This window comes from Balaenoptera borealis, assembly GCF_965194805.1.
Source record: "Balaenoptera borealis genome assembly, chromosome: 1".
Classification (NCBI taxonomy): Eukaryota; Metazoa; Chordata; class Mammalia; order Artiodactyla; family Balaenopteridae; genus Balaenoptera; species Balaenoptera borealis.
The window spans coordinates 97,664,776-97,689,213 of NC_138860.1; the positions used below are offsets into that span (position 1 = coordinate 97,664,776).

At 51.2% G+C, this 24,438-nt stretch overlaps 1 protein-coding gene across 1 annotated transcript; it reads right to left on the reverse strand.

Moving 5' to 3' along the window:
* Positions 1-9,394: 9,394 nt before the first annotated feature.
* On the reverse strand, positions 9,395-15,586 carry PROK1 (prokineticin 1). The gene is made up of 3 exons (XM_082344795.1): positions 14,748-15,586; positions 12,046-12,171; positions 9,395-10,511 (listed from the first exon to the last, which is right to left on the reverse strand). The coding sequence occupies exons 1-3, from the start codon at positions 14,817-14,819 to the stop codon at positions 10,392-10,394; spliced, it is 318 nt and encodes a 105-aa protein (XP_082200921.1). The 5' UTR covers positions 14,820-15,586; the 3' UTR covers positions 9,395-10,391.
* Positions 15,587-24,438: the final 8,852 nt, after the last annotated feature.

Sequence of the window (24,438 nt, forward strand, 5' to 3'; positions counted from 1 at the left end):
TTTCTATACTTGCTCTTGGCGACTGATTGGTGCAGACACCATCCTTTACTGAAGGGGCACAAAACCCACTTTATATAAACAGAAGGAAAATCCCTCTATCGGCCTACAGAGCACTGTCAGTGTCCGAGCTCACTGTGCCCGAGGTTTGCACCATCTCATTCCGGGTCCACAAAAACCCTGCGAGGGAAGTCCCAGTGGGAAACCCATTTCACAGAGGAGGAAACTGAGGTTAAAAAAGCTGCTTCCCCGAGGTCCTCCAGGTAGCAAGTGGTGGGCAGAGTCAGGATCAGACCAAGAAGAGGGAGTCGCTGGGGTCTCCTTGCTTGATCCCTTTCCATTGTTTTTCAAGCTGCTAAAACCCCAGCTTCCCAGGCCCCTCTTTCCAGGAATTTGGATCCAGCAGCTCTGGGACGGAGCACAGGACTCTGGGTACCTAACGAGCACCCTCAAGTGATGTCCACCACCAAGGAGGGTTGGGCAGCATTGCTGTGGGGTCCACCTCATGACAACCCGCTGAGGCGGCAGAAGTCACTGTCCCCAAGTGACAGAGGTGCAAACAGACTCTGAGAACCCTGACCCCTCAGGGAGCTGAGTTGAGAATCTGAACCTTTAGTCCCAATGCCACCAGGAGGGACTGGACCACCAGACAGAAGGGGGGCGGGGGAACAGACAGAGCACCCCGTGGAGGGGAGAAGGCAGGTAGGAGGTGGGGAAAGCAGCGTCTGGGAAGGAGGGTGAGAGATGCTGGGGGCAGCATATGGCCCCATTTCTGATTGTCCCCAGCTCCCCAGGAGCTCAGGGCATCCCTGGGGCAACCAGCGAAGGCCTTCCTGGCCCACAGACTGCAATCCCCATGGGTCTCCCTTGGTCCAGGGCTCCTAGGAGGGTGCAGGCTGTCCGGGGGTGTGGTGGCCACAGGAGGCCTTTCCCATGATCAGAGGTGCCCACAGGCCCTAAGGAAAGGAAGGACCAAATACCCCGAGAGCAGACTACTGACAGACCACCACTAAGTGCCCTCACAGCTGCCCGTTGCCAGTTAGGGCCCTGGGGCCATCTTGTCCACCGGAGGCTCTTCAGGGAGCCCAGCTGGCACTCAGTGCCCTGCTGGGGCCAAATCCTCCCAAGAGCGTAGTCTCCCCATCCCCTCCCCCCTGAGACAATCCTCCCTCTGCCCGTCCCCATGAGGCCTCCCCTGGGCCCCTTCTCTGTGTCCCTCCCTGGAGGCTAGTGAGGCCAGATAAGGCTCTCAGATGTGTGATTCCCCTCCCCTCACCTGGGAGTGAGCTGTGGGCCACCTCTGCCCCCGGGGCTCCTTATGGAGATTCCCGTCCCCAGCAGGCTTCTGGGGCAGGACAACCCCAAGCAGAGGGGCCTGGACCTTATTTTCTGCTGCCCTGATTCCCCAACACCTCCAGCTGACACCGAGCGTCCGTTCGGCGGCTCAGATGCGGGTCTCTTGCAGCTGGGCCCCAGGTGGGGGCCTGGGAGCATATGTGGGACACGTGTTTGCCTCCTAGCTGGGGCCTCGGGGCACCCAGTACTGCCGCCTTCACCTGCAGGTCTTCCTAGCATCCAGGTGGGGCCCCAGCAGTCCGCCTTCAAGTGATCGAAAATTATAGCCTCTTGGGGGGCCCCCTCTCTTTGTGTTCCTCTTCTCCCTTTGCCATTTGGGTGCTTAAGGTTTTCCCAGGGACAGTCGCACCCACTTTGAAATCTAATTCTGGATGGACACAGACCCAGGCCCAGCCTCTACCCGCTTCTCCCTGCCTTCTCTCCTGTCTTGCCCATCCTTGTTTTAATATAAAGGCCACACTCTAGATTGACTGGAGCTTTTCCTAATGGAAAGTAGTCTCTCGGTCCCTTGGGGGGAAAAGTAGAATTTTCTTTATATGTTTAATTTATTTCCTACAAAGGTTGGGGTGACAGACAGGATAGGGCAATGTTTCTAGGGGGGTGGAGGTGCAGGGACCACCTGCATCAGTCACAGCTGGAGGGGGCTTGTTAAAGGCTCCACTGAATCTGGGTCTCTGGAGGTAACCCAGGAACCAGCATTTAACATCATCCTTTGGGCTTCTGTGTACACTGAGGTTTGGAAACTGCAGGTCTACGGGGTGAATGACATTTCCTAGTACTGGGGCCACCAGCCACCGAGATGCCTATCTCAGGGGACACACATGCTTTGGCAGGTTTAATTTGAACACAATCTGAGAAGAGCCAGAATAAAATTCAGAGCCCACTCTCCTTATGCTTTGTCTAGGAAAAAAAAAAATTGAATAACGCAGTATTAAGATCATAGCCCATATTGAGCAAACATTCCATTGTACTTGGAGACAGTGACTCATGTGTATAAGCAGGGTATGAAGAAGCTCTTAGATAAGATTTGTGTATCTATGTTCCCAAATGGAGTGTTATTGAGCTTTTCCCACAAAAGCCTGTGCTTTTATTTTAAAAAATTTTTTTATATTTATTTATTTATTTTGGCTGCACCAGGTCTTAGTTGCATCACGGGGGTTCTTCGTTGTGGCACGCGGAATCTTTTTTAGTTGCGGCATGCAAACTCTGAGTTGCGGCATGCAAGCTCTGATTTGCGACGTGCATGTGGGATCTAGTTCCCCGACCAGGATCGAACCTGGGCCCCTTGCACTGGGAGCACAGGGTCTTACCCACTGGACCACCAGGGAAGTCCCAAACCTGTGCCTTTAAACAACATAATAATAATGGAGCGTGATCCGGACAAACCGGGATTTCTTCCTACTGTGTTCGAATTCTGGGGAAGTGAAACGCATCCAAGAGCAGGTTTCTGTTTCTTCCTGGCAGTTTTATGAGTTCACCTCACTGAGGAGATGCCCCAGGTAACACTGGCTTAGTGTGTCAGGCAGAGAGATTCCAGTACTGACTGTCTGAGACGTCTTCATAAATAAACAAAAAAATGTATAAAACATTCCCACAATGCTTCCAAGGGCCAGGGCTATCCTAAGCACTTTGCGTGCACTAACATTTAATCCTCACAGCAACCCTAAGAGGTAGGTACTATGGTTACCTAACCAAACTTGGGTCCCCTTGCCTGTGCTCAGTAAAGCCAGTCTACCGACACCAGGTTGTGGTGAAGGAAAAGTGCAGTGTTTATTGCGGGGAGTCCGGGCAGTTAAGACTCAAACGATGCAGACTCCCCAATGGCTTTCAGGGAAAGGTTTTTAAAGACAGAGTGAGGAGGGGGTTGTGGGGTGTGTGATCAGCTCATGGACATTCTTCTGATTGGTTGGTGGTGAGGTAATCGGGGGTCAGCATCATCAGCCTTCTGGTTCCAACCGGTCTGGGGTCTACGTGCTTGTGGGCAGCACACAGTTAACTTCTCCCACCTGCTGGGGGTTTCAGGATCTGCAGAACAGCTCAGGGGACATGGCTCAGGATATTACCTCCAGCCCTTGACTTTGTTTAATGGCTAAACTATTATTATTTTGTCTTGCTTGACTGTTTTCCTTTCTGCATTTTCTCACTTCTCTGATTACGTTTATTCTTTGGAACTCAGGCAAGGCCTAGGAGGCTAAAGTTTTTCTACAAACAAGAGGCAGGCGGAGGACATGGGGAGATTTGTCCCGGGAAGGCCCCATAGGGTGCAGCTCAGTTACACTATTATTAGTATTGGCATTTTACAGACAGGGAAACTGAGGCAGAGAAGCTTAGTAAATTGCCCACAGTCCCTATCTAATTAGCAGCCTGACCAGGGTTCAAAGTCGCACAGTCTTGTGCTGTTAAGCACTGTGTCACCCCAGTAGCGAGGTAACTTTGCTGCTAATTCCGTGAGATTCGCCAACAGAGCAAAATGCAAAATGACAAGAAAATGTCAAGCTGCCATTTGACAGATTTGTTTACTTGGTCCTCGGGACTTAGTTTCGTGACAGAATCTCACAGGCTCCTCTATGCCTTGTCTCTTGTCAAAACTGTGCCCACGGCTTCTTACTCATCAGCGTTTCTCTCTGCTTAGGCCCAGTTCATCCTCCTCACTAATCTTCAGCCCCCAAATAGAGGCCCTTCTATCCTCACTAGGTCGGGAGCTTTTTCCTGCCCAGGATGAGGCGAGGCCCTCGGGGGGCTCTGATCCCTTTTAAGAACCACACCTATGTTTTTCCTCCAAGTTGCACTAATATTTAAATGAAACGAAAATCCCTATGATCCATGGGCAGCAGAGCCTTCCAAGTAGGGGGCTGAGACAAGAAAGAACCTTCTGGGTGGAGGACCTCCTGTGGCCTGGGCCCAGTGGTCCTCCTGAGGCCCACACACTGTTCTCTGAGGCTCATGGCTGGCTGCAGGCTCCCATGGGGCCCTTTCTCTATAAACTTTGAGTGGAAGTCTTCAGTGGCAGCTTGCAGAGGTCGAGAGGGGCCTCAGGGGGCCGAGGGGGAAGCCGAGTCTTTGCCCACCTAAAACTTGTTCCCCGCAGTGACTCTATGGCTTTGAGCTTCTGAGGCTAGGGATGGCCCCCGACCAGGGTTGGAATAAGGAGTGGGTCATATTTCACCCTTATTCCTACCCAGGATCAGCTGTCCAGAGCCTCTGTCCTCTGGCCGTGCAGCTGCCCCAGCCCAGGCCTCCACCATTCAACCCTGAGGACACAAACAGGACTCAGACACTGCCCTTCCTTCTCCCGCGGTGGAGGCTGACCTAGACATGGATGCTTTCTAAGAGCAAGTGCCAATTCGCTGTCTGCAGCGTGTCCTTCGTGTTGGTGGATGCGGTGGGGGTGGGGGATGCATGTGAGTTGACCTGAAGGATGCGTGGAAGTCACCAGACATCAGAGGAAAGCAGAGCACTCCCCACAGAGGGAGCAGCCTGGGCAAAGACACACGTGGCATCCTCCACAAACTGAGACAGTCCTGAGGCCGGGAAGCCTGGTGGGGAGGGTGGGAGAGACAGGGAGAGAATGGCAGGGCCGGACCACGAGGGACTTTTCGCTCCCTGACAAGACTGGGCTTTCTGCTTTGTTGCTGAGAAGCCATTGGGGGAATTTTTCATGGGGAAAGAACCAGGCAAATGCGCTGCCTAGAAGGACGACTGGTGGACACGCAGGGGTAGATTTTAAGGGGAAACTGGAGGCAGAGAGAATAGGTGGAAGCAGTTGCCCCAGACCACACCAGGCAGGAGGAGGGCTCAGACACAGCCACGGCTGAAGGGAGGAGGGGCAGGGTCGAGAGACGTTTAAGAGGTAATAGAGGGCTTCCCTGGTGGCGCAGTGGTTGAGAATCTGCCTGCCAATGCAGGGGACACGGGTTCGAGCCCTGGTCTGGGAAGATCCCACGTGCCGCGGAGTGACTGGGCCCGTGAGCCACAATTGCTGAGCCTGCGCGTCTGGAGCCTGTGCTCCGCAACAAGAGAGGCCCACGCACCGCGATGAAGAGTGTCCCCCACTTGCCGCAACTAGAGAAAGCCCTCGCACAGAAACGAAGACCCAACACAGCCAAAAATAAATAAATAAATAAATTTTAAAAATGATTACGAAAAAAAAAAGAAGAGGTAATAGAAACAGAATTTGGTGGCCAGTTGACAAGGAGCTCAGGAAGAAGGGACAGTAGGAGACAGAAAAGTCTAGACTGCTCTTGAGCTTCAGACTTGATACTAGGGGGCAGTGGAAGCACGAACCATCATGACCAGCAGAGAAAACGAAGATTTGGGGAGAGAGGCAGCTCTTCCTGTGCCGTGCCCTGGTGCACACAGACAGGCCAGGGGGGCATCCAGTCATCTTCCTCTGACCCCCATCCACCTCCACTTTCCTAATCCTGGAGAAACCGTGAGAGGAGATGTCTTACAGGAAGATGACAGAGGCTTCCAGGAAAGAAGTTTGTAAGGTGGGACCAGACCCAAAGGGACAATTAAGCATTTATCCTGCGCTCCTTAGGGTGGAAGCCCTCTTTACAGAGGTGGAAACATTGTCCCTCTAAACCTCTGATTGAATCTAACACTTGGAATGTCTGGGGAGTGGTCCCCATCTGCTTTGAGAGGTTTCATCGTTCTGATGTTTCCATCTTTCCCACCTCAACTCTTCTATGCCATCCCCACTTTAGCCACTAGATGGTGCCAGACTCCACCAGTTGGGAAGGAAGGGTTGCGGCAAATAAGGGGAGGTCAGGCTGTCACTAAAGGCACCCACATCTTGAAGGGCTGCCCATTTATTTCACCTAATTCTAACTCTTAACTCGTCTAGAATATATTCTTATTATGGATATATTATTCTTATAATTTGATTCTTTTTATAACTATGTTTATGAAGAATATATCCCTGAATATAAAGAATTCTCACAAATATACTTTTCTTAACCTCCCCAGCCTCCCCTGTGTTCTCTCCAGTCTTCAGGAAAAAAGCAGGGAACTGGAGCAGAGACCAGTTATCCACTCCTTGAAATTCTGATATAGAAAGTGAGAATCGGTCCAGTTAGTGTAAAGGGAAGGGTCGGCCCATCCATGGGTCTGCAGATCTGCCAGCTCCCTGTGGGGATGGAGAGGGGGGCCCCTTGTGCCTGCAGCCACCCGGCCTCTCGGCTCCCTGTACTGAAGCCTGCAGTGATGCCCCACTCAGGCTGGCTCTGCTTGCAGAGGGTGGCAGGACTAGGAAAGGCCTCACCCATAGCATGACCTGGCAGCAGCCAGCGGTTCCTGGAGATCCAAAGGACAGGATGGGCAAACTGGATTCCTGGACGTGGAAGGGAACGCTGTAGCCAGTACCTGAGCCTGGAAGTCAGGGGCAAGGAGACTCACAGGCTGGAAGAAGGGGACAGGTCCGCAGAGCAGGAGCCAGTATCTGTCAACAGAGCCAAATTGAAGAACACGCCCTGTGTGGGGCACAGGCCCGGCCTGGGTGGGTCCTGCAGTAAAGCCTGTCCTGAGTACACCCTGGGCAGAGCTATGACAAGGTCAAGGGCAAGTAAGGGAAGCCAGGAGCCCCTGGACCTCAGAAACCAGTTTTCTCAGAGGCTTCTGAGAAACACAAGGACACAACGTGTTTTCATCTTTTTTTTTTTTTTAACATCTTTACTGGAGTATAATTGCTTTACAATGGTGTGTTAGTTTCTGCTTTATAACAAAGTGAATCAGTTATACATATACATATGTTGCCATATCTCTTCCCTCTTGCATCTTCCTCCCTCCCACCCTCCCTATCCCACCCGTCTAGGTGGTCACAAAGCACCAAGCTGATCTCCCTGTGCTATGCGGCTGCTTCCCACTAGCTATCTGTTTTACGTTTGGTAGTGTATATATGTCCATGCCACTCTCTCACTTTGTCACAGCTTACCCTTCCCCCTCCTCATATCCTCAAGTCCATTCTCTAGTAGGTCTGTGTCTTTATTCCCATCTTGCCCCTAGGTTCTTCATGACCTTTTTTTTTTTTTCTTAGATTCCATATATATGTGTTAGCATACGGTATTTGTTTTTCTCTTTCTGACTTACTTCACTCTGTATGACAGACTCTAGGTCCATCCACCTCACTACAAATAACTCAATTTTGTTTCTTTTTATGGCTGAGTAATATTCCATTGCATATATGTGTCACATCTTCTTTATCCATTCATCTGTCGATGGACACTTAGGTCGCTTCCATGTCCTGGCTATTGTAAATAGAGCTGCAATGAACATTGGGGTACATGACTCTTTTTGAATTATGGTTTTCTCAGGGTATATGCCCAGTAGTGGGATTGCTGGGTGGTATGGTAGTTCTATTTTTAGTTTTTTAAGGAACCTCCATACGGTTCTCCATAGTGGCTGTATCAATTTACATTCCCACCAACAGTGCAAGAGGGTTCCCTTTTCTCCACACCCTCTCTAGCATCTACTGTTTGTAGATTTTTTGATGATGGTCATTCTGACTGGTGTGAGGTGATACCTCATTGTAGTTTTGATTTGCATTTCTCTAATAATTAATGTTGTTGAGCATTCTTTCATGTGTTTGTTGGAAATCTGTATATCTTCTTTGGAGAAATGTCTATTTAGGTCTTCTGCCCATGTTTGGATTGGCCTGTTTGTTTTTTTTGATATTGAGCTGCATGAGCTGCCTGTAAATTTTGGAGATTAATCCTTTGTCAGTTCCTTCATTTGCAAATATTTTCTCCCATTCTGAGGGTTGTCTTTTCATCTTGTTTATGGTTTCCTTTGCTGTGCAAAAGCTTTTAATTTTCATTAGGTCCCATTTGTTTATTTTTGTTTTTATTTCCATTTCTCTAGGAGGTGGGTCAAAAAGGATCTTGCTGTGATTTATGTCACAGAGTGTTCTGCCTATGTTTTCCTCTAGGAGTTTTATAGTGTCTGGCCTTACATTTAGGTCTTTAATCCATTTTGAGTTTATTTTTGTGTATGGTGTTAGGGAGTGTTCTAATTTCATACTTTTACATGTAACTGTCCAGTTTTCCCAGCACCACTTATTGAAGAGGCTGTCTTTTCTCCACTGTACATGCTTGCCTCCTTCATCAAAGATAAGGTGACCATATGTGCATGGGTTTATCTCTGGGCTTTCTATCCTGTTCCATTGATCTATATTTCTGTTTTTGTGCCAGTATGATACTGTCTTGATTACTGTAGCTTTGTAGTATAGTCTGAAGTCAGGGAGTCTGATTCCTCCAGCTCCGTTTTTCTTTCTCAAGATTGCTTTGGCTATTCGGGGTCTTTTGTGTTTCCATACAAATTGTGAACTTTTTTGTTCTAGTTCTGTATAAATGCCAGTGGTAGTTTGATAGGGATTGCATTGAATCTGTAGATTGCTTTGGGTAGTAGAGTCATTTTCACAATGTTGATTCTTCCTATCCAAGAACATGGTATATCTCTCCATCTATTTGTATCATCTTTAATTTCTTTCATCAGTGTCTTATAATTTTCTGCATACAGGTCTTTTGTCTCCTTAGGTAGGTTTATTCCTAGATATTTTATTCGTGTTTTCTTCTTATGTTTTGCATTTTCCTAGACTAGGGATTGAGGTGAGAAGAGGCCATGGGGATAGTAGCCTGGCACTTAGGGGATATTCCCAGCCCCTGGTTCAGACACAGGCTCAGGGCCTCACCAGCCCATCCTTGATATGGACTTTCTCACCCACACACGGTGAACTGAATGGCATCAAGTATTTGACACCAAACAAAAGGGACTAAATTGCAGAAAAGGGAGCTGCCAGCATCCTGAGCTCACTAATGGTCTTCCCACCCAGATGCCAGCTCACGGCCCCCTCCTGCGTCCAATCCATCTGAACCACACCCTCTCCGCCCAGAGCCCACTGAGCTGCCTCAAGCCCTTCATTAAAAGAGACCCTGAATCAACTTTCTCCAAAAAATTGCCCCAGCTGGGTGGAGGAACTCCAGTCGCATCCCTCTCCTACCTGGACACAGCCCAGTCCTGTCCCCTCCCCACGTCCCCACACCAGTGCAGCAGGAACACCATGACCACTCGCCCCTTTTTCATGCTTTTATTCTGCAACTAGTGGTCAGTGTGCACAGCTTCCGGCATCAGCATGCTGACCTGGGCAAGCCTCGGGCAGGGTCCAGATGTGAGGTGCTGAGTGAGGCTGGTGTTTGAGACGAGATGGAGGCCAGTGATATAACGCCCAGACAAACTGCTTTGAACTTCAGGCAGACCTCACTCTCTAGAGAAGATGACTTATCTAGATGCGGGGCACGTGCAGCCTGGCTGTGGTCCTGGATGGTAGTTGCCTCCTGTGTCCAAAATCAGTGATCTGCTTGCCCCACCCCCGCTCCTGACCCCTCCCCAAGCTGGCCAGATGCCAGAGGCCTCCTCAAGGTCACAGACCTGCTCTTGACCCTCGGAAGGAGCTGTCGAAGGTAACTCCCTCATTGCCACCTAAAATGTCAACAGCTGGTTTAGACTGAACCACCACCATCTGCGTTTCATGGGGAGGCGGTGGGATTGGGGGCTTCGCTGGGTAACTGGCAACTTGCGCTACGAGGGGCCTTGGAGGCCTGCAGTTCTGGCCTGGGGGGAAGGCCACAGGCTGGCCCCATAGAAGCCGTCTGGAGGCCGACTGACCTCCTGGCTCCCCACGCCTTCCTCGAGCTCACCGACTCAGGCAGAAGAGCACGTGCAGGGCGGGCAGATGGAGACATGAGGAAGGAATACGTTCCTGTTACTTGCAGCCCCTCAGGCAGCCTGAGCAGCGCACACAGGCTACTCCCAGGACCACAGCCACCAGCCTGGACCCTGCAGGTCACCCTGTGGCGTGTGTCTCGTGGGTGCACCTGTGTGCGCTAGGGAGGAGGCGGGTAGGTAGGCGGTGCGGGAAGTGGGGATGGGACAGCAGTGGGTTGCAGGATTGGGCCACAGGGCAGAAATAAGAGTCCAAGAGAGACCACCCCAGTCCGTGCTCAGGAAGAGGCCTGGTGGGTGTCCGGAGACCAGACAAGCTCCTAAAAGTTGATGTTCTTCAAGTCGGTGGAGCAGCGGTACCTGCCACCCAGGCCTCTGGAGCACAGCAGGCTGGGCAGGCAGGGGCAGGTGTGGTGCTGGCGTTTTCTGAAGAAAGGGACCTGGGGAGAGAAGGGAAGGGGGTGGCACCTTCACCAAAGGGAGATGGGCCCCCGGGGCAGGAGCCTCTGGCCAGCCCAGCCCTGGCCAATGTCTCACTGCCCCCACCCCAGCACAACAAAAACAGTTTTATAGAGGAGGAAGCTGAGGTACAGAGTGGCTAAGCAATGTGCCAAAATCACACAGCCAACTTGTGGAGGAGCCAGGATTTGAATGCAGGCCATCTGGCTGTGACACACTTGTGATCAGCCACAGCCCTAAAACCCCACAAGCCCTCACACTGCCCACCCGGGGCCCCTCGCTGACCCAGCACACGTGATCACTCACAAACTCACGCCTACATCCGTAATTGAATATCACTTATAGCTCATCCATTATACTCTCCACCCCGTGTTGGGTGCCGGGGATGCAGCTACACAGGACGTGGTCCCTGCCGGGTGATTCACACCCAGAGGAGGGCGAAACCACTGAGGTTCCCTCAAAGGGGGTGAATAGGAGAGGTTCCGAGAATAGGTAGTCAGGCAGCCTGGGCTCCAGTCCTAGGTCTGCCACTTCCCAGCTGTGTGGCAACTGGCAAGTTATTTAGCTTCTCTGTGCCTCAATTTATTGTCTGTAAAATGGATTAATAATAGAGGCTACCACATATGGTTGTAAAGGGGTTTACACTATAAACCTAAAGAGGTTTAAACTTGCAAAGAGCACTTAATATGAAGGGTGGCACATAGTAAGCACTCAGCATTAGCTTGTATTACCTCTGCTGCCTGCTTTGGGAATATAGATCTGCAGCTGAACCCCCTCACACACCCCAAGGCCACGAGGACTGTGCTCTGTCCCGTCTGTCTCCCCCCACCTCCTCACTCCCAGGCAGGCCCTGCCAGGGAGGACCACAGCCAGAGGATGCTCCAGGGTGCAGGTGTGCTCTCCAGAGGGGCTTGGAGGGCGTCTGGAGCACAGGGAGCCCCGGGAAGTGGGTGCAAGCCCACAGTTGCTGCTGCATCCACCTGACGTTCAGAAGCAAAGGCCTTGAGGCCTTTCTGCGCCCTGTGGGCTGGAAGCTCCTGAGGGAGCAAGGCAGGCGCTGGGCACCTGAGGCACAGAAGGGTGAACCTCCTTAAAGTGTGTGCACCGGGGGCCTGGCCAGCTTCACCCTGCCCCTCCCGCACCCCCAGGCTCTGGCTGGGAGCCCATTTTACAGTCTTCCCGCGTAGTGTTCTTGAGGGAAGGAAGCTGTGCAGCAAAGGGCATTCAGGAGCCTCTCAGCTGGAATTCATCAGATCGGCAACAAACTTCAGACGTGTCAGCCTACTCCCCTCGTTGTATGCACGAGGTGACTGACGCCCAGGACCCTTCAGCAAATGAGGAGCTGGGGTCCCAGCCCCCAGGTCTAACAGGCTGTGTGATTGGGACCCCACTGCACCCCAGGCCACCCCCAAAGCAAGGGAGGCAGTGAGATATTCCTAGACTGGAGTCAGAACACTGCGGTCCAGCGCCGGCTCTGGCTCGTGGCCTCGTGCCCTGAGCAAGTGTGAGCAGTACCTTGTGGCTGCCGGGGTGGCACTCCTCTCCTTCCCACCCCAGCGGGGTGCACACCCGCAGCCCACGCAGCCACAGGCTGAGTGCGCAGCAGGTGCCCGCCCCGCACTGGACGTCCCGCTCGCAGGCCTGCGGGGTGGAAGACAAAGGGGTCGTTAGTGCCCATTAGGCCCATCCCAGGCAAACCAGAAGGGAACGCACATCCAAAAGCCCTTGAGAGAGGTGCTGGGAACAGCACTCAGGCCGCGGCCTGCCGGGACACCTAGGGCAATGCTGGCCCCGCGCCGCTCTCGGCAGGATGCTCAGGGCTCCGCTGGGCAGCAGGCCTGGATCTGAGGAGCCCCAAGCTCCTTCGAGCTCACTCGGTAGGGAGGCCGTCCTCTTCTGACGGGTCTAGGGCTTAGGAGATGGAGCTTTTCTAGCACCAGGAGATGCTCAGTGGATGCTGGGGGGATTGAATTAATTCAAATCCTTAGACGGGGGAGGGCCCCAGCGGCCTGCACCCCAGGGTGGTCAGTGCTGAGTGTCCGTGGATGGGGACCTTCCAGCCCTCACCCGGCAGCACTCAATGTTGGTGCCTCCCCTCCCTGTGGTGTCCCCCTCGGTCCTCACTAGAAGCCCAGCCTCATCTGAGGGTCCAGCACCCCTGGACAGGTGTTTCCCCCGGGGCTTCTCTGCTGGCCTGCCTGGCCCCCAGAGAGGGATGGACCCCTCTGGGTTGGGCTCCTAGAGCAGGGGCTAAGTGACCTTCTGGAAGGTGCCTCTGTCAAGCCACACAAGCCCACTTTAAACAAAAGCCTGGATTGGGGAAGACAGAACTGAACGGCTCCAGACTCACAGGAGGCCACACTGGAGAAGCACCCAGGCTTTCCACTTCCAGAGAAGCTTTGCGGCTTTTCTGAGCCGAAATTGGGAGCGGGGTTTGGGTTGGCTCTTCTTCTCCAACACAAGGCCATGGAGGGCCCTCTGGCTGCCTGGGGGGCAAGGCAGGAACTGTAAGACCCGCAACGTGCTCGGCCCCAGGAGGAAAGTGGGAGATGCCGGGGCTGCTCGTCACGCAGGGGAGGTGTAGGTGGCCGTCACCTCGCCACTCTGGTCTCCAGCCTAGTGAGGGCACTTCCCACACACCAGCCGGTCCCTGAAAGCTCAGGGTTAGGGCCGAGTAGACCCCCCCTGACTCTTCCACCAGAGAGGTGGGGCGTCGCTGTCGCCCTCTGGGAAGAGGGACCCCCCCAGGCCTGAATTTGGGATGGTCACAGTGCTGGGAGCAGGGGAGTGTGGGGATGGTAGAACCCAGCCTCTTCCTGAGAGTCAGACTCAGGGCAGCAGCAAGGCCCGGAGCACAGAGGGAACAGTTCTAACTACCTGTGGTCGGGTCTGTCATGTGTGTCCTCTTACCCCAGCTTCCTCTCCTTCTGTGCTTTCCAAAGGGTCAAACTGGAGGCTTTACTAGGAAGATATTTCCTCACCTCTCAGACCTGCCTCCCACCCCACTCCGCTCCCCAACCCCGGGCCAGACTCAGGGTCAACCCGCTGTTCCCGTCCCCCTCGGCAGGGTAACCGCGGCTTCTATCCTCTGCTCTTACCCTCCTGATCTTCAAGCTACACAATAGGAAGACAGCCTTTGGTGGTTTACATTCATTAGGTATAATTCTGCCCTGACAGTTGTATTTATGCTCTGGGTCTCCAAAGCATTGGTTTGCCTTTGATGCTTGTTCTTCTTTGAAACTCAATCTTTTTCCTCTAAAAGGGAGAAGAAAGAAATTTTCCTTTCTGTGAACATTAAAATTAATCCAATTCCAGGAATGGTTTGGCCTTTCTCTACATTTCCATTCTCTGTGTAAAAAGTTAGAGGAAGTTGAAACAAAAGTGAATGTCCCTCTTTTTTTTTTTTTTTCTAGTGGCTTTTATCTGGAAAACTCTCAGGTAAGCCATTACTTTCTGTTTTGATAAGAATTGTCCCACCACCGTCACACAACGTGTGCCCATGTGAGGGTAGGTCCAGGTGAAGCCAAACTTCTGAGAGAGAACCACAGTTGGGGTGTCTCGAATAGTACGATGTGCCCACCCGGGTGTGCCCACAGTGGGACCGGATTTCTACTTGTTATCCGACACTTGCTTCTGGGTCACTCAGCCAGATGTTGGTGTCGCCCTTATTCCTATCAGAACTGGGCACAGAGTGAAAACACATAAACCATAAGGGAAGGAAAGAGTTTCAAGACAGGCTTTCTTTAAGAGTAGAGAAAGCAGAGATTAAACGTACCCAATAGAAGCTAAATAAGGTCACCGCCTTTAAGTCAACTTGCTACATAAATTACACTTGACATGTGGTCTAGACCCTATATGAAAACCAAAGTTTACACAAAAGATAGATTAGGGGGTGCTAATCCACTTTATAAAAGAGTTCATTATTACACAATAGGAATCTTCTTTTGACCGAAGTTCCAAACTTCAGAATTTGCAATGCTCTCCTAATGCATTGAGAGCAGAACTTGATTTACACACAGTTTCTCAAAAGCACATCCCCTTTAGCAGAGTGAGGTCTAACTAACGTGAAAATTCTGTGAAATGCCTCTCGGAAGTGCTGTCTGGTGGCTGGTTCCCCACGCCCTTGGTTTGCCTCCTGTGCAGTTCCTGGCTCCCAACCCATGCAGACCCTGATGTCCTCCCAAAACCCAGGGAGTAGAGAATATTGGACGACTTACCCCTGTGATCACGGCACAGTCGGACACAATCACCAGGAGGAGCATGACTGAGACTCGCATGGTACCTCTCATGGTCACTTGGGGTGACGGCAAACACTGCCGGCTCCGCTCAGCCTCAAGCCCTCCAGCTGGGAAGGTCAGGCTCTCCCCAGAGATTTATACCGTCCGATCCAGGCTGCCCGTGGATGCCTGTCTCCTCTATTCTCTTCCTCATCACAGTGTTATTCAGATGATCTCAGAGATGGAGATGAGACCTGAATCCCTAATGACATCAAATCACCATCAAAACTAATAAATGAACCATCGGCGGCAGTGACAGTTGCTCTGACTCTCAGGACGCAGAGATCCAGTCAGCTCCATGCATCGCACCCCACAGTACTCTCTGCCTCTGGGACATCCTTCTGTTCTGCTTGGGGCGGGGTGGGGAGGGCTTTGGCAATAAATCAAGGGATTTACAGCATCGCCACTTACCCTTCCCTGCGCCAAACCATGTGACAGACACTCAGGATCATCAGTTCCCTCACACGCAAGCCAACAAGAATAATCTGGGCACTTAACTGTCCTCTCAGCACGAGCTGGGGGCTGAGAGGACACAGTGGGAAGGCAGTGTCCCTGGTCCCCTAGAAGGTTAAAATTCCAATGGGGAGACATGAGACAGTGAGAAAACAAGGCCAGGCTTGTGGAGTTGATGTTCCTGAGAAACTCACAAGGAATCGCCCTCTAAGAGGCTCAGGAACCAGAGGGCAGAAGATGAGCCAGGTCACAGGTCCCTGTGGAAAAGCGTGCTTGGGCTGGGCTGCAGCTAAAAGGTACCAGGAGCCACCCGCCTTCCTGTTTTATGGGTTGAGCATAAGAGTGGCCTTATCCAGGGCCACTGGCCATTGGCGCCCATGGTACGTCCCGCAATATGCTAACAGGTGTTACGCACAGAAATACATAAATATAAGATTTCCACAGTCGAAGCTCTGGGAAACACTGATTACACAGTTCAACTAGCTTTTTTACTGCAGGATTTTTCAGAGCCTTTCATATGCTAACAAGCATTTGAAAATCCAAGCAGAGAAATGCAACTTGTAGTTATTTCCTAAACAGATTCATCCACCAAACGCTTTTTTCTTGGAGTGTTTCAGGGGAATAGGGCTCCCACATAGACACGCTGACAGGCATTTATGAGTCCCGAGAGAGGACCCAGCACAGCAGCTCAGATAAGACCCCAGAGACACACTGGGGCGTTGACTTCCTATCCCAGGGTCATTAGTTTTATGACCCTGAGAATAGTGAGAATCTCTCTAAGCCTCAGTTTTCTCATCTATAACATGGAGTTAAGAGTAGCACTTACATCATGGGGTTTTGTGAGTATTCGTGCATTTATTTATTCATTGGCTATATCTTTCTTCCCAACTACTATATTGAAGGCACCGTTCTTGGTGCTGGAAATAGAGCAGTGAACAAAACAAGGTCCCTGCCCTCATACTGGGGAGACAGGTAATAGACAAATAAACAAATAGATTTGTAATAACATGGCTAGGTTTGTGGAGTGCTATTAAAAAGGAAGGCAGGCTTTGTTATACAGCAGAAACTAACACAACATTGTAAAGCAATTATACTCCAACAAAGATGCTAAAAAAAAAAAAAATGAAGGTAGGGAAGATGACAGAGCATGACACGGGTGGTACTTTAGATGGGGTGAGGGTCTCTCCAAGAAGACACTTGAGAAGCCTGATGAAGAGAAGGAGTGAGCTGGGCAGAGCCTGGGGAGAAGAAGCGGTGCAAAGGCCCTGTGGCAGGCCCTTCTTGGCCAGTTCCGGGAGCAGTAAGGAGTGTGGTGAACAGGCGAAGGGAGAGGAGGGGATGCTGTTGAAGCAGGAGCCAGGGGTCATGCCATACCAGCCTTGTAGGACATGGTAGGGGCCTGACAGCAAGTGTGACGGGCGCCCTTGGAGTGTCTGGAGCAGAGGAGGGGCAGGATGTGATTTACACTTTGAAGGATCTCTCTGGCTGCTTATGGAGAATTAAGCAAGATGATGCTTGTGAAGTGCTCAGCACAGCGCTTGGCACACAGCAGCATTTGCAACTATTGGCAATTTCTATCGTAAAAAGATGGGCCTGTCTGCCTTCATATGAAATTTTCCTGCAAGGTGAGAATCAAAATGACAAGTGTCTAAAGCCCATCCGTACACCATGGCACTGAGCCAGGAACACGACAGGAGAACCAAGACACCATCACCTGCCAGCAACTTACCGAGGGAGAAGGCGGCATGGTGCCGGGTGCTAGGAGGGGGCACAGAGGCAGCCCTGCACGCTCGGGACGCCTGGCACAGACTGCCCGCCTCACACAGGTCACATCCCAAGAGACAATGTTAGATGGCAGCAATTCTCAGGCTAGCACCCCCATTCTGCCCTCACCTCCCATTCTCACCCCCTCCCTCGCTCTCCACAACCCCCAAAACTAATTATCCCACAGAATGGCGTGAAGAATGGTAGCAAGAAATACTGCTGCAAACAGGACCAATAACATTGATTGAAAGCACTTTATTTCTCTCGAATACTGGTGCTTGAGGAAAAGCCAGTTTAATTAGAGGAAGGCAAGGGATAGGCAGTGACTTGGTGGAAATCCCAGAGGAGACTCTGGGGAGCTTTGGAGTTTTGGGCCCAATAACTCATATAAGCAGACGTTCACGGAGAGCCTTCCACAAGTCAGGGCCAGAAGCTCATGGCCGTTGGGTCTAATTTCCCTCCAGAACTGAGAGCTCTCCTGTCCTGTGCCAGGTGGATTTCAACAGTACCCTTGACACGTGTTAGCCAGATGAGGGTTACTTTTTGGCTGACAGGTGTAGTGCAGAAAAGGAGAGTGGGAAGGAGAGAAGGGCCCTGAACTAAGCCAGCAGGAACCGGAGACCGGAGCAGGAGGTCAGAGGTGAAGACAGCGGTGAAAGCGGGGAAATGGTGACAAGTGTTGACACTGTACTTGCCTCCCTTGAGGGAGAGGAAAGCTGGGGAGAAGACGTGCTGGGCAAACCTTTCCCACCTCCTCCATGGCCAGAGGGAGTGAGGCGGTGGGCGTTTGTAGGAGAGGGCTGCCTCGTGTCTGGGCCGGGCCCCTGCTTCTCTGCATTAGTGCTGTGGTGCCAGTGTCACCATTTTGCAGGACCGTTTATACAGCTGTGTGTGTGTGTGTGTGTGTGTGTGTGTGTGTGTGTGGTGAGCAAGGGCCACTCACTCGGGCATAGGAAAAGCCTATGGCGTAGGAAAGCCCTGGGATGGAGGTGCAGGCCCAGGTAGCCCTGACCTGGCACAGTCCCTGAGGTCACTCACCCTCCTACATGGGATAAGTTTGGCTCCTAGAGGGTCCGAGGCCCTTTCCAGCTTTACCATGAGGTCTGCAAATTAGAAAGCGAGTACCTGTCCAGGGGCCATACTGCTCCTGCCTGAGAGTGACACGTGTGATCGCTTTATCAGTGGTTCATTAGTAGTTAATGATTAAATAAGAGCTGACTCTGACTCACTGAAGAAAGAAATAAGCAATCAGGGACTTCGCTGGTGGTCCAGTGGTTAGGACTCCACGCTTCCACGGCAGGGGGCACGGCTTCAATCCCCGGTTGGGGAACTAGGATCCCGCAAGCCACGCAGTGTGGCCAAAAAAAGAAATAAGCAATCAAACCATGGAAACTGGAGCGTCCAGGCCAGAAGTTCTTAACCTGGGGTCACAGCTCCCCAAGCAGTTGATGAACAGAATTCAGAGGGTCCATGAACTTGGGTAGAAAAAATAATTGCATCCTATTGTCACTAACTGCTAACTGAATTTTAACACTTTCTTCTCTTCTAACCGTAGGCCACAAACACAGAAGTATTAATAGTACCTGTGTTCTTGTCACCAAGAGAAAGCACAGATCTTTTAATACCATACGGCTATTGTTGCCTATGGCTCAAATATTTCTGCTCATCACTACATTGAAATCATGGTAGTTGTTAGTCTAGACTGTGTTATTTGATACATTAATAAGGAAGCACATATATTACCACATCACAAATTTGTTTTTAATGTAAATCATTTTTTAAAATTTATTTATTTATTTATCTATTTTTGGCTGTGTTGGGTCTTCGTTTCTGTGTGAGGGCTTTCTCTAGTTGCGGCGAGCAGGGGCCACTCTTCATCGCGGTGCGCGGGCCTCTCACTATCGCGGCCTCTCTTGTTGCGGAGCACAGGCTCCAGACACGCAGGCTCAGTAGTTGTGGCTCACGGGTCCAGATGCTCTGCGGCATGTGGGATCTTCCCAGACCAGGGCTCGAACCCGTGTCCCCTGCATTGGCAGGCAGATTCTCAACCACTGCGCCACCAGGGAAGCCCTAATGTAAATATTTATAACTGTTTCAATATAATTCTTACTAATCTTACATATTTTATTTTATACATTTTAAAACACTATTCTAAGTGGGAGTCATGGGCTTCCAAGGCGCCCATAGTACAAAAATACCTAAAAACTCCTGAAGCAGAGTGAGGACACTTAGAGAAGAGACTAGGTTTAGTGAGGTGCAGGGTCATACATTCAGCCTAGCCGAACTTAGCTAGAACCTTAGGCTGGACACATTTGGGGAAAAAGTTGTCAAAAAGAAGCAGAAGCAGCCGAAGCAGCCATTTAGAGCAGGCAGAGTGCAGTGCCTGGGGTCACACAGAACAACAGGACTAATGCTGTTAGTGGCTGTTCCCACAAGAAGGGGTCACAGGGCGAACTGGCTCCTGATCTGGATCCAGGTAGACTCCATCCTAGGCCCCTGAGTCTCCCTAACCCACAGACAACTTGTACCCCATCTACCTCATCTTCAGAACTCGCTGCATTTTTTTTTTTTTAATGGGAAGAAGGAACAAATACTTTTTTTTTTTAATTTTTATTTATTCATTTATTTATTTATTCATTCATTTATGGCTGTGTTGGGTCTTCGTTTCTGTGCGAGGGCTTTCTCTAGTTGTGGCAAGCGGGGGCCACTCTTCATCGCGGTGCGCGGGCCTCTCACCATCGCGGCCTCTCTTGTTGCGGAGCACAGGCTCCAGACGTGCAGGCTCAGCAATTGTGGCTCACGGGCCCATTTGCTCCGCGGCATGTGGGATCCTCCCAGACCAGGGCTCGAACCCGTGTCCCCCGCATTGGCAGGCAGACCCTCAACCACTGCGCCACCAGGGAAGCCCCTCGCTGCATTTTTAAAAACCAAGGACCAGGTTCCCATCAGTCCTTGAATCTTGAGTCCCCACCAAGTTACTTCCATCCCAACTGTCTAACTGTGGTGCCAATGACTGATCACGAGACCTCTTTATTCTACAACTGGAAGACATAGTTAAACAGAAGACATGATTACAATGTATCAGAGACTATCAAGTACCTAAGAAGAAACACCCCACAACCTGGACCCGTCACCCGTGGTCACCCTGACACCGTCCACGTCACAAGCTCTCGCTCACAGCTGCTGCCCTTGAACTTACCCTTGAATGCTGCGCTGGTCTCTCCTTCAGCTTGCACCTTGTTCCTCTCCTTCCCCACACAGTGAGCTTCTAGGTAGATAGACCACATTCCTCTCCTCCTTTCCCCTCCTTAGCCCTCTCCAGCCTCACTTCTCTTCCCACCCCACCAGTGAAACCACTTCCTCTAAGCTGCCCTTGTCCTCTAAATGCCAAATACACAGCAGAAATTAACACCATATTGTTAAATCAACTAAACTTCAATACAATTTTTTAATTAAAAGATTAGAAATAGGGAATTCCCTGGTGGTCCAGTGGTTAAGACTCCATGCTCACTGCCGAGGGCCCAGGTTCAATCCCTGGCTGGGGATCTAAGATCCCACAAGCCACGAGGTGTGGCCAAAATAAATTAATTAATTCAATAAAATATTTTTTTAAAAAATAAATAAGGACTTCGCCGGCGGTCCAGCGGTTAAGACTCTGCACTCCCAATCCAGGGGGTGCAGGTTTGATCCTTGGTCAAGGAACTAAGATCCTGCATGCTACACAGTCAAAAAAAAAAAAGATAAAAAATAAAATAAAAATAATAAAAAATAAAAAGCAAAAAAAATGCCAAATACAAAGCGCCATTTTCAATCCACATCTCGCACAATTGCAGGTGTTGACACAGACACCTACTCTTTCTTTAAATTCTTCTCTTACTTTTCATGACATCGTTTTCTCCAGGTCCCCCCACCCTTCTCAATCTCCTCCAGAGGTGCCCTGGGGCTGCACTCGCACTAGCCCCCTGTCCCTCCACCCGCACCCAAGGGAGCTTCACAGCCACCTACGTGCTGATGACCCCCGACTTTTCCCCACCCCGGCGACCCCAGCTCCTGCCTGTCTAGCCAGCAGCCCATTGGATGTCCCACGCTGATACTCAGGCACCCCACTTTCACATACTCCTGTCCTCCAGCATCCTTTATCAATCACTCTCACGCCTAAACCCACTTATATTGCTCAGGGTTCTTAGTTGCAAATAACAGAATCAGTCTGTCTGGCTTACGCAAAAGGGAATTTAATAAAGATTAGTAAGTAGTTCACTGAATGGCTTGGGGTCTGGAGAAACAGGATGGAGCTTCACGTCCAGGAACAGTGCCCAGATCCACACCACAGAATCGGCTAACAAGGAAAGCGTCTCCCCCGGGGCAGATCTGCTGTCATCCAGGCCCCACGCAGAGCCACTTTCTTCCTGCTGCTTCGTTCCTACAGAAGGGAAGGCACGCGTGGGCTGGTTACAGGGCGCAGGTCCCACACGTGCCCTTCTGCAAGGACCCTGGGAAGTAATCAACTCATAACTGAACACAGGGAAGATGTTCAAAGCTCTCGGGCAGCTACAAAGCATGGGTGCCCGCCGCCCCATCCTTCCTGCTGTGTTCCCTTCTCCAATGGTGACACCGCAACACACTCAGTGGTCCAACCTAGGAGTTTCCTAGATTCCTGAATTTCCCTGCTTTCATCAGTCATGTCATCCTGTCACTCAGCCCTCCCCTGGACCTCAGACTCTACCACCAGTTCCGTCTTCACCACCAGCGTCTCCTAACATCTTCCTGACTGGCCCCCTCCTTCCAGGCTTCCCCATCTTCCACACAGCCCAGAGATCTGGTCTTCACTCTCAGAGATTCAGAGTTCTCCAAGGAGTCCTCACCAACCTCAGGATCAAGCCCAAACTCCTCGGGCCGGCAGCCAAGGGTATGAATGGCCCAGCCCTGCTCCCCCTCCAGCTTCATCTCCATCACCCCCCCCCCTCACACATTCCCCTTTCCAGCAACACCAAACCGCTCACAGCTCCTCCCTGGGCCAATCTGCTTGGTTCCTCCATACCTTCCACATGCTGGTCCCCTTCCTTCTTGTCTGGGTGCACAAGCCCTAGGTTTCCATCCCGGTCCAGCCACTTACTGATGGGTATAAATTTGCACAAGTTATCATACCTCTCTGAACCTCAGTTTTCTCTTCTGAAAAATGAGAATGATACCCTCCTCCCAGGTGCGTTGTGAAAAGTACATGACACAACCGGGCAGAGTGCTTAGACACTATTGCAGGTGGAAAGGTGGCCCCCAAAAGACATGACCCCATCCCACTCCAACCTGTGAATGTGACCTTATTTGGAAAAAGGGTCTTTGCAAATGTAAGTAAGTAAAGGATCTTGACATGAGATCATCCTGGGTTAACCAGTGAGTTCTAAGTCCAATGGCAAGTGTCCTTATCAGGGAGAAAAAAGGAGAAGGCCATGTGAAGATGGAGTTATGCTATCACAAGCCAAGGAATGCTAGGAGCTACCAGCAGCTAAAAGAGGCAAGGAAAGACTCTCCCCCAGAGCCTCTGAGGGCAAATGGCCCTGCCAACACCTTGATTTCAGACTTCTGGCCTCCAGGACTGTGAGAAAATACATTCCTGTTGTTTTAAGCCATCAGGTTTGGGGCAACTTGTTAGGCAGCCGTAGGAAACTAGCACAGACACTCACGCAAAGGCTATCCATCTCTTCCTGTTCCTCATCTCTTCCAGCGGGGGTCCCATCAGGGAAGCTCCTGGAATGGGGACCCACACGGCCAGGTTCTGGCCACCCAACAGCACATCAAAACACCCCATTTCCTCTACAAGCAATCGCCACAGAGATGGCCTCTCTGAAGAGCAAGTTTGAATAGACATTGCTCTGCCCTCACCTCAGGAAGCGAACAGCTTCTCAGATGGTCCAGAGCAAGTGAACCCAGTGGTCCAGAAACAAACAGATAGTCCACCAGCTTCACCACTCAGGGGCCGGGCAGGATGACTAGTTCTCGTTTATCTTGGCTTCTTGAAGACGCCCCAGGAATTTACAGTTTATGTTTGTTTGTTTATTTCTTTTTCTTTTTTTTAATTTATTTATCTTATTTATTTATTTTTGGCTGGGTTGGGTCTTCATTCCTGCATGCGGGCTTTCTCCAGTTGCAGTGAGCAGGGGCTACTCTTCATTGCAGTGTGCGGGCCTCTCATTGTGGTGGCTTCTCTTGTTGTGGAGCACGGGCTCCAGGCACACAGGCTTCAGTAGTTGCGGCACGTGAGCTTCAGTAGTTGTGGCTCACGGGCTCCAGAGCGCAGGCTCAGTAGTTGTGGTGCACGGGCTTAACCGCTTCGCAGCATGTGGGATCTTCCCGGACCAGGGCTCGAACCCGTGTCCCCTGCATTGGCAGGCGAATTCCTAACCACTGTGCCACCAGGGAAGCCCCTGTTTGTTTATTTCTTAACCTCTTCTAAGAAAAAGGAACACTTTTTTCCCTATGGAAATCTGAGGGCCCAGTGGCATCTGATTATTTTGATTAAACTCCTCCATCAAGATTCCTCAGGGTCTACATAGGAGCTTAAAGTCCCAGGCATTGTAAGGACACTGGTATCACTGCCCAGAGTTACGATAGGGCCAGGCTGACCGACAGCATCCGGGAGAAGCCAGCTATGGGAAGGAGAGGCCTTTCATTCCACTCTCGCCAGCATCCACTGTAGGTACCACTTGGCATTTTCACTCTCAAGTCTGAGTCCCAAGGCAACCTAGTGTCTCCCTACTTCCTCACTCCACAGAGAAGGAGCTCAGCTCAGAAGGGTTATGGAATCTCCTGAAGCCACATCGCAAGACAGCAGCAGAGCCCAAACTCTCCACCCAGCTATGGCAGAGGAAGAAGAGAAGGAGGTGTAGAACGAAGAAGCCTGGTTTTGGATCCTGGCTCCGCCAACATTAGCCAGTATTCCCTCACTCCTCCCCTCCCGTGTTTCTGAGATGCCCAAAGGAGAGGGCGTGCTAACACACTTGCCAACTGTGATGTCTTTCCCAGAAGTGGGACATCGGTCCTCAGCCCAGAGGGAGCCCCCATCATTTAGGTCTAAAGTCGAAAATGACAGTAACATGACCATATTCTCAAGTCTTGGGATTGGGACCCTTGTTAAAGAAAATCCGTGTTGATTTGGCAGAAGCCTGGAAAGGAGGCAGCCAGGCCCGCCCATCATAAGCAGTGCTTGCACTGCCTCAGTGCCTGGCCAACATCAGACCCAGGATGCGGGCTCACTTGGGAACTTCCAGACTGGCAGATCAGCCAGTAAGGACTGAAGAAGGGACACAGAGGAGATCAATAAACTCCACTGTCTCCTCCCAGCCCCACCACATTATTCCATCCCATGCCCCCTCCCCTCGCCCACTCTGGGGCTCACCCACCCACCCACAAAGCCAGGCTT